The 10,200-nt window shown below is 43.6% G+C and overlaps 1 protein-coding gene across 5 annotated transcripts in view; it reads right to left on the bottom strand.

Moving 5' to 3' along the window:
- Nucleotides 1–815: 815 nt before the first annotated feature.
- LOC144509825 (uncharacterized) overlaps nucleotides 816–10,200 on the bottom strand; it is a 27,581-nt gene continuing 18,196 nt past the window's right edge. For 2 of the 5 annotated variants that reach the window (XM_078238685.1, XM_078238688.1), the window contains 3 exons: nucleotides 5,579–5,750; nucleotides 4,897–4,963; nucleotides 816–1,398 (listed from right to left, as the gene is read on the bottom strand). In XM_078238685.1, coding sequence (XP_078094811.1) covers nucleotides 1,268–1,398; nucleotides 4,897–4,963; nucleotides 5,579–5,686 — 306 coding nt within the window. In that variant the 5' untranslated portion in view covers nucleotides 5,687–5,750 and the 3' untranslated portion in view covers nucleotides 816–1,267. Of the gene's footprint in view, nucleotides 1,465–4,896; nucleotides 4,964–5,578; nucleotides 5,751–10,200 lie in introns of all 5 variants that reach the window. The other 3 variants (XM_078238686.1, XM_078238689.1, XM_078238690.1) reach the window with 3 other exon arrangements.

Below are 10,200 nucleotides of genomic sequence, written 5' to 3'. Positions count from 1 at the left end.
GGGTAATAAATGCTGCCCTAGCCAGTGATGTCCATGTCCCACGTTTGAATTAAAAAAAAATCCAACTCAATAGCATGATCCTGCCTAATGGCCAGTGTCCTACATTATTCCTCTTTGGGCCAGATCCTAAGAGTCCTTACTTGTATTTTGACTGTAACAGTGCCTGGGGCGATGTGGAAGGCATAGATAAATCTTCAATGTCTTTGATTTCTTGCAGAACCAGAGATGGGTTCCATAATAAAATAAAAGCAAATTATTGAAGGCTACAATCTGAAATACAAACAGAAAATGCTGGAAAATCTCAGCAGATCTGACAGCATCTGTGGAGAGAGAATAGAGCCTGAATGACTCTTTGTCAGAGCTTTATTTTTGGGACATGGGCATCGCTGACTGGCCAGCATTTATTGCCCATCCCTAGTTGCCCGAGGGCAGTTGAGAGTCAACCACATTGGTGTGGCCCTGGAGTCACATGTAGGCCAGACCGGGTAAAGATGGCAGATTTCCTTCCCTAAGGGACATTAGCAAAACAGATGAGTTTCCCTGATAATCGACCAGTTCCATGGTCATCAGTAGATTCTTAATTTCAGATGTTTTATTGAATTCAAATTCCAGCATCTGCTGTGGTAGGGTTCAAACCCCGGTCCCCACAGCACTAGTTGCATTCCTGGATTAATAGCCTAGTGATACCATGAGGCCATCACCGCTTCATGTTGCTGAACAAGATGGAGGTTCTGTTAGTTTCTGGGAGGTTAGCCAGGCTGCAATGCTGGAGAGTGTGCTTTGCCCTTATGCTGTCTTTGCAAGAACATTCTAACACTTGATAGACTGGGGAAAATAAAAATTCTGCCCGTGTATTCTCAAGCAACCTCTGCCCTCTGAGTTAAGCAGTGCCACTGTTTGAAATATATCTAGAAACAAGAAGTCTTTTGCCTTTCCTGAGTGTGAATCCTTCTGAATTTGTGCTTATGCAATTGACAGCTGCAATTGAAATTGATTTGAAATGGTCAAAACTTTATAAAGTTTATAAAGAAATCACAGCTGACAGTGATTTCTCTAGATGTAACAGTTGTGTTGCAGTCAAATACATTAAACCTACAAAGCAAATACTTTCAGCTAATCCAGTCATTCAGAGCCCTCTGACGTAACGTATCGTGGGTTGTTTCCACCGCAATGGCTCAAACTCTCACTGGTGGAATGTTCCAGAAGCTCCTGTCGCATGGCAACCAAATACATTATTCATGCTGGTGTTTTTTTTTGAGTGCCTTCATTAAACATGCCACAGATACGAGCAGTTAGCAACCGGCTTCTGACAGATTCCATCTCGGGATCGCTGAGTTAAAACCATTCCAGTGCAGAAAATGTCAGCAAGCCAGAATGGTATCAGGAATCCAATGAACACTGTTTTAAAAAAAACACAGCAACATAAAAACAGGTTACCAGTGGAATTTTCAACACAATCTGACTCTGAAATTACTGCTTCTGTGGAACCAAGAGATCACTTCCACGGTGTCTGCTGTGGGTCTTTGCTTCCCATAGGAAAAGCTCGGAGGTTACTGTCGGATTATGAGGGAATGAACTAATTGTGCAAAGAGCCAGCACAGACAATGGGCCAAATGGCCTCTTCCTGTGCTGCAAGATCACATGTGAACATGCAAATGAATTAGGAGCAAGAGTAGGCCACAGCCCCTCATGCTTGCTGCACCATTTGATATCATGGCTGATCGGATTTCTCTATGTTCCTGCCTACCCTTCACCCACTCATCATAGAATCCCTACAGAGCAGGAGACGACCATTTGGCCCATCGAGTCTGCACTGACAACAATCCCACACAAGCCCTATCCCCGTAACCCCCATATTTACCCTACTAGTCCCCCGACACTAAGGGCCAATTTAGCATAGCCAATCCACCTAACCTGCACACCTTTGGAGTGTGGGAGGAAACCCACACAGATACGGGGAGAATGTTCACACAGACAGTCACCCGAAGCTGGAATTGAACCTGGATCCCTGGCTAACCACTGTGCCGCCCTAAGAGTCTATTTAGCTCTGCCCAAAAAATATTCAGAGACTCACAATCCTCAGGGGAAAAAGTTCTCCTTTTCGGACTGTGGGAGGAAACCGGAGCACTCGGAGGAAACCCGCGCAGACACGGGGAGAACTTGCAAACTCCACACAGACAGTGACCCAAGTCGGGAATCGAACCCGGGTCCCTGGCGCTATGAGGCAGCGGTGCTAACCACTGTGTCACCGTGCTGCAGCTGATAAGGTGGCTGACTCTTGTCTGACTGGGTCAATCATCTTCCACAGTACTTACTACCACAAATAAACACAACAGAGAGGTCGTTGAAATACAACCAGGGACAGCAAGTGAAAGGTTCTCTCCACCATGACAAGTGATAAAAATAGATTCCTTCTTCTGTTCTACTCCCAGCTCTTCTGAAGCTAGCTTTCCAGAGTGCCCAATATATTCCCAGTAACTTGTTCAGGTGACCACTGTAAATGCGAAACTTTTCCAGTCTCCCTATTCTGACTTGGAACCCTGCATAGTATTTCCAGGAAAGCTGCATGGTCCAGTTCGGTACACGGTCGGGTATGATGGTGAAAGGTTTAATAATCACATAGTTTAAAAATCACACAAGCTGCATTGAAAAAGAAAGGTGGTCTTATAAGAGCCTTCACTGATTGTTATCGACTTCAGGAAGCATAATGGAGAACATGTCCCTGTCTACGTCAATGGGGATGAAGTAGAAAGGATCAAGAGCTTCAAGTTTCTAGGTGTCCAGGTCACCTACAACCTGTCCTGGTCCCCCCATGCCGACACTATAGTTAAGAAAGCCCACCAACACCTCTACTTTTGCAGAAGACGAAGGAACTTTGGTATGTCCACGACAAAGCTCACCAACTTTTACAGATGCACCATAGAAAGCATTCTTTCTGGTTGTATCACAGCTTGGTTTGGCTCCTGCTCTGCCCAAGACCGCAGGAAACTACAAAGGGTCATGAAAGACGCCCAATCACCCAAACCAGCCTCCCACCCATTGACTGTCTATAATTCCCGCTGCCTCGGAAAAGCAGACATAATTAAGGACCCCGCGCAACCCAGACACACTCTCTTCCACCTTCCTCCATTGGGAAAAAGATACAAAAGTCTGAGATCACGTACCAACCGACCCAAGAACACTTTCTTCCCTGCTGCCATCAGACTTTTGAATGGACCTACCTCGCATTAAATTGATCTTTCTCTACACCCTAGCTATGATTGTAACACTACATTCTGCACTCTTTCCTTCTCTATGAACAGTATGCTTTGTCTGTATCGCACACAAGAAACAATACTTTTCATTGTATACCAATAGATGCGACAATAATAAATCAAATCAAAGATAAGCACCAAGGCCATTAGTCTGGGCAAAACTCATTAAATCAGAATCCGGAACTAGAAAAAGGGAGTGGCCACAGACACAGGAATGAACTGGATCTCGATAACTTGTAAAAAACACAATGAAGTATTATGAAGTCTTCATACTGATTGGATATTATAATGAAGCAAGCATAAAGTGATTGTGATTGGTATATGCTAATTACTTGTAATCGAACTTGAAAACTATAATTGCTTATGTATCTTGGAATACGGCACTCTGGCTAGCTACAGAATCGGAGCAGTAGCTTTCCAGGGACCTTGCTATAGCTTGAAATTAAAACAGCTGTTTAAGAGAACTCCGTGACTTGTTCTGGTTACTTGAAGGGTAAAGTTGTAATCAATGATGGCATGAGCAACATGAACTGGGAAACACAATCATATCGCCTGATGACGAGAAGTTTACGTTTGCAGTGTGACAGCCATATGTTGACATAGAATTTCCTCAAACATTGATACACAAAACATAGCTGAAGCCAGGACTCAAGAAGGTTAATGTGGACAGGAAATACATGCCATGTATTGGGGTTAAAAAGGGTGATGTGAATTAAGGTAAACTTCCATTCCTTGCCTATCTGATTACAGAATTCACTCACAAAAATCCACATTGACAAGGTCATGAATTCTCAATTAAGTGCTCGTTGTGTACAAGGCTGAAGCGTGGAAATATAATATTAGATCAGCACAATTAAAATTAATAGTGACATTTGCAAAATATATTTTACTGTATATTTTCACAGAATCACTTCAGTGTAGAAGCAGGCCATTCGGCCCATCGCATCTGCACCGAATCTCTCAGAGGATCCCACCCAGACTCTTTCCTGTTACTCCATGTATTTACCCCATTAATCAACCTAACCTACACAACTTGGGATACTAAGGAGCAATTTAGCATAGCCAATCCACCTAACATGCACATCTTGGCACATTAAGGAACAATTTAGCATAGCCAATCTACCTAACCAGCACATCTTTTGACTGTGGGAGGAAACCGGAGCACTCGGAGGAAACCCATGCAGGCATGTTGGGTGGGATCTTATGGCCTTGCTCATCCCAAAACCGTAAAATCCTGCCCGAGGTCAACGAATCTTTCCATGGTCTGCCCCTCGCCCGCTCCGATTCCCAGGGCGGCCGATGCGGTAAAATTCCGACCGGGGAGAATGTGCAAACTCGACACAGTCACCCAAGGCTGGAATCGAACCCAAGTCCCTGGCACTGTGAAGCAGCAGTGCTAACCACTGTGCCGTCCCAAGCTCTTATCGTCAATGGAGGACATGTTACCATGAAAATATGGAATTAAAACTGTGGAACACCCTTCTGTCTTTTCCTGTCCCTATAGTATACAAGCTGCTAAATTTCAATTTTGGAATAATCTAATTATTACTACCCAGCCTGATCTTCAACTCAACTCTGATAACCTTGGCAATGTGGGTCATGTCCCTTCAACTACATTCCTTAATAATGACAAAGTACATACCTGTTGCAAGCACACTCAGTACAGATAACACAAAGGACAGGTAGTACAACTCAGGAGTTGTGTTTACCTAACAATAACAAAATCGTAATCAGTGTTAATGCTTAAAACCAAAAGAAGCTACACTTTCAAAGTCAAGATTTGTTGCTTTCTTTACATTGGGGGTCTGAATCTGCAGTTTACATAACATGTAATAATATCTTTTCATACCACATTTCTATCAGTAATTTTCTCTCTTATTCCCCTGACGTTATTGAGTCTCATTGGGATAAAATTCTTGCGGCACTGACCGCACTTTGCACAACTTGTCATTTTTCATCCGGTAGTTTGTACCGTTATTTGGATGTTCAACCAGGAGAGGCATCACAAATGCTCGCTGGAGATCCAACACAAGCTTTGCTGCAGTGTTCACCCGATGGGTGATCAGGCTGGAGCTGTCTGGCTGACTGATCCCCTTCCTAACCCAGTGGCATTCAGGTCATTTGCTACGGACCTGAACCGATCCTGTCCATTTCACGATCTGTATCAATGTCTTCAGCCCCATTTCCCCGAATTATCCGGCCAGCGGCTCCATCACGTTTGAGGAGCAAACCAACATTTCCAGTTCAACGTAAAAGTTTGAGCGCAACACCCGACATTCTGATCATAACATACAGAACTGCACAGGATGAGGAAGAAATCTTACACACTGGGGTGAGGCAACAGTGAAGACAGTAGTCGTGATTCCCTGTGCAAATGATCCAACTCCATACACGTGGAAAGCCACTTTCACCTCATTAGGGATTGGGTCCATCAAGGTCAGAAGGACTGTAAATCCTAAAGAAGTTTCACTAGAATTAGATCAATTTGCCAACTTACTAACAAATGATTCTAACATGACCATTTGTATTATTGTCATGTGACATAACTTGAATCCTACATTGCTGCTGGTGCTAAAATTGACTAATCTGTTTAATGTGACGGTACGGTACCTTTAGGAAATGTATTCTCATCATGTTTCTCTGCAGGATGTTTCCAGCAATCCCTGGCAATTTGTTGGCACCGTGTTGTCTGCAACCGGTGTCCTTTACTGTTACTGAAGCGGTATAATTAACTTCATGTTTATTTTAATCTGCTCTAATGCAATGTTTTGTAGTTTTGGTGTTCCCTTGGGATTGGAGAGTGAGGCTTGATTGGGATGATTTTGTACAAACTAATTCTGAAGAAGGGTATGTGTCTGTGGGATGTTGCTCTACATTGGAACATTAGAGATAGCTAGCTGTTAAGAATTATACTTTGTCATATTTAATTGTCATTAATAAGCATTTTAATTGTCAAAAATCGTGCCTTGGTGGCCAGGTGGTTAGCACTGCTGCCTCACAGCACCAGGGACCCGAGTTCTATTCCCAGCTTGGGTTACTATCTGTGCGGAGTCTGCACATTCTCCCCGTGTCTGAGTAGGTTTCTTCTGGGTGCTCCGGTTTCCTCCCACAGTCCGAAAGACGTGCTGATTAGAGGCATTGGCCGTGCTAAATTCTCCCTCAGTGTACCCGAACAGGTACCGGAGTGTGGCGACTAGGGGATTTTCACAGTAAGTTCATTGCAGTGTTAATGTAAGCCTGCTTTGTGACTAATAAATAAACTTTACTTTTTTACTTTAATTTTTTTGTTATATTCTAACTATTATTAAATAAAATTTGTTTGATAAAAGCTTCCTCGTGTCTCAATAGAATCATACCCGGAGTGAAACACATTATGATCACCCTATTGCCAAAATTATATATAAAACTTAGGGTCAAGGCTAACTTCACAAAACACTTTGGAGTTTTTTGCCTGGACTTTAACATTAACCATTTTGAATTTGGAATTATTAAAGTTCGGTATGTTGGTGCTGGGGAATCCCAGTGTCAAACACTGCCAAGGATGTGTATAACACGGGTTTGATACAGAGTAAAGAATTTTGTGCCCTGACGCAACAGCACACCTCTCCCCCAATCTCAGAACAGCGTCAGTGAGCCATCCCAAAGTTAGGACCAAAACACACTGATGGATCAGAGGGCTAAATTCTTACAATGTGTAATGGGAGGGGGAGGTTCCAGTGGTTGTGTTCCATGGACACACCGACAACATGGGTAGGACTAGAAAAGAGGTTCCACTGAGGGAGTGTGAGCAACCAGGGATTAAGTTTTAAAAAAAACATTCTCCAAAGGTAATAATCAGAGTGGTGAAGAAGGCATTCGGCATGCTTGATTTCATTGGTCAGAACATTGAGTACAGGAGTTGGGACGTCTTGTTGAAGTTGTACAAGACATTGGTAAGGCCACATTTGGAATACTGTGAACAGTTCTGGTCACCCTATTATAGAAATGATATTATTAAACTAGAAAGAGTGCAGAAAAGATTTACTCGGATGCTACCGGGACTTGATGGATTGAGTTATAAGGAGAGGCTGGATAGACTGGGAATTTTTCCGTAGGAGGCTTAGGGGTGATCTTGTAGCAGTCTATAAAATAATGAGGGGCATAGATCAGCTAGATAGTCAATATCTTTTCCCAAAGGTAGGGGAGTCTAAAACTAGAGAGCATAGGTTTAAGGTGAGAGGGGAGAGATACAAAAGGATCCAGAGTGGCAATTTTTTCACACAGAGGGTGGTGAGTGTCTGGAACGAGCTGCCAGAGGTAGTAGTAGAGGTGGGTACAATTTTGTCTTTTAAAAAGCATTTAGACAGTTCCATGGGTACGATGGGTATAGAGGGATATGGGCCAAATGCGGGCAATTGGGACTAGCTTAGTGGTTTAAAAAAAAGGGCAGCATGGAAAAGTTGGGCCGAAGGGCCTGTTTCCAGACTGTAAACCTCTATAACTCTATGACTCTGGATTACTAGCTGAGACACAAGCAGATTGGTGGAGGGTGAATCAGATTGGAGAGTTAAATGTGGCTCAGAGATTGGTGTGAGGGAAATAGGTTTCCATTCATGAGGTTCTGGGGAAAGTGGGAGCAGTGGTGGTACCAGAACGGTGCTGGGGTCAGCGTTCTGTTGACTTGTATAACTAGGGCAGTAGAAAGGGTTTAAAATAAATAGTGGGGGAAATGGATCAAGTTTGGGGATTGGTAATAAATTAAATATAGAAGACAAGGCAAAAAGGCAAGATAGGAATAAGGGAAATGATTATCAGGATGTGGCAGGAAGGGACAGAGTGCACAAACCAAACAATGCACCAGTAGATCAAGCCAGAGGTTACAATGCAAGTAAAAGGACAGAGGCCTGGGTGGGATGCGCTGTCGGAGAGTCAGTGCAGACCCGAAGGGCTGAATGGCCTACTTCTGCACTGTAGGGATTTCATGATAACTAAAGGCTTTTGTAAGAAAATTGATCAGTTGACAGCACGAATAGAAATAAATACGTCTGATCCAATAACCGTCACAGAGAAGGCTATAGGATGACAACAACTGGGAGCTGAATATTCAAGACTTAATTTAGGAAGGACAGGATGTTTGGCAAAGATTGAGGGACAGCTCTGTGAATCAAGGACAACATTGGTACATTAGAGAGAGAGATAACTTTAGTTCTGCAGATTAAGGTGTATAATCAGTTTGGGTAGAGATGAGAAATAAGGCAGCACGGTGGCACAGTGGTTAGCACTGCTGCCTCACAAAGACCAGAGTTCAATTCCTGGCTTGGGTCACTGTCTGTGTGGAGTCTGCACGTCCTCCCTGTGTCTGCGTGGGTTTCCTCCGGGTGCTCTGGTTTCCTCCCACAGTCCAAAGATGTGCGGGTTAGGTGGATTGGCCATGCTAAATTGACCCTTAATGTCCCTGGATGCATAGCTTAGAGGGATTAGCAGGGTAAATAGTGAAGGTTACGGGGATAGGGCCTGGGTGGGATTGTTGTCAGTGCAGACTTGATGGGCTGAATGGCCTCCTTCTGCACTGTAGGGTTTCTATGATTTCTATGATAAAGGTACAAAATCACGTGGAAGTGGTTTATGGGCCTCCTAATAGTAAGCACACTATAGGATGAGGTATACAGGAAGAGGTATAAAGGTATATAGGGGCAGTACAGTGGCACAGTGGTTAGCACTGCTGCCTCACAGCGCCAGGGAACCAGGTTCAATTCCAGCCTCGAGTGACTGTCTGTGTGGAATCTGCACGTTCTCCCCGTGTCTGTGTGGGTTTCCTCCAGGTGCTCCAGTTTTCTCCCATAGGAAGGGGGGGGGGGTGGGGGGGTGGAGGTGGGTGCTTGGGTAAGGTGCTCTTTCAGAGAGTCAGTGCAGACTCCATGGGCCGAATGGCCTCCTTCTGCACTGTAGGATTCTATGGTTTTAAGAAATAATGGGGGCTTATGAGAAAGGTACAGCAATAATCCTGAGTGATTTTAATCTACATATAGATTAGTCAAATCAGATGGTCAAAGGTAGCCTGGATGATGAGGTTATGGATTGTTTTCGAGACAGTTTCTTAAAGTGGCACATGAGAGCAGCATGTTTTAGCACCAACCAGAGGGCAGGCTCTACTAGATCTGGTACAATGAGACAGGATTAATTAATGACCTCACAGTGAAGGATCCCCTAGGTAGCAGTGATCATTATACAATTGAATTTCACATTCAGTTTGAGGCAGAGAGAAGTGGATCTAATACTAGTGTTTTAAACTGAGACAAGGGCATTTATGAGGGTATGAAAACAGAGCTGGCTAAAGTGAACTGAGAAATTAGGTTAAGGGTTTGGACAGTAGATGCATGGACAGATTTTTAAAGAGGTGTTTTTGAATACTCAGAAATGATACGTTCCAATGAGAAAGAAAGACTCTGAGGGAAAGACACAACAACCGCGGCTAAGTAAGGAAGTTAAAGATAGTATTAAATGGAAAGAAAAGAATATACTTCCATAAAGATGAGTGGCAGATCAAAAGATTGGACAGAATATAAAGAATAGCAAAGAATGACTAGAAGTTAATTAGGAGGGAGAAGTTAGAGTATGAGAGAAAGTTAGCTACAAATATAAACATAGATGTCTCTACAGGTATTTAAAAAAGAAAAGTTTTAAGTTTATTTCTTAGTGTTACAAGTAGGCTTACATTAACACTGCAATGAAGTTACTGTGAAAATCCCCTAGTTTCCACACTCTGAATCCTGTTCGGGTACACTGAGGGAGAATTTAGCATGACCACTACACCTAACCAGCACATCTTTTGGACTGTGGGAGGAAACCGGAGCACCCGGAGGAAACCCACGCAGACACGAGGAGAACGCACAGACTCTGCACAGACAGTGACCCAAACCGGGAATTGAACCCAGGCCCAGGTCCCTGGCGCTGTGAGGCAGCAGTG

Source organism: Mustelus asterias, chromosome 22, assembly GCF_964213995.1.
Source record: "Mustelus asterias chromosome 22, sMusAst1.hap1.1, whole genome shotgun sequence".
Classification (NCBI taxonomy): domain Eukaryota; kingdom Metazoa; phylum Chordata; class Chondrichthyes; order Carcharhiniformes; family Triakidae; genus Mustelus; species Mustelus asterias.
This window is presented reverse-complemented; position numbering and strand designations above follow the sequence as displayed.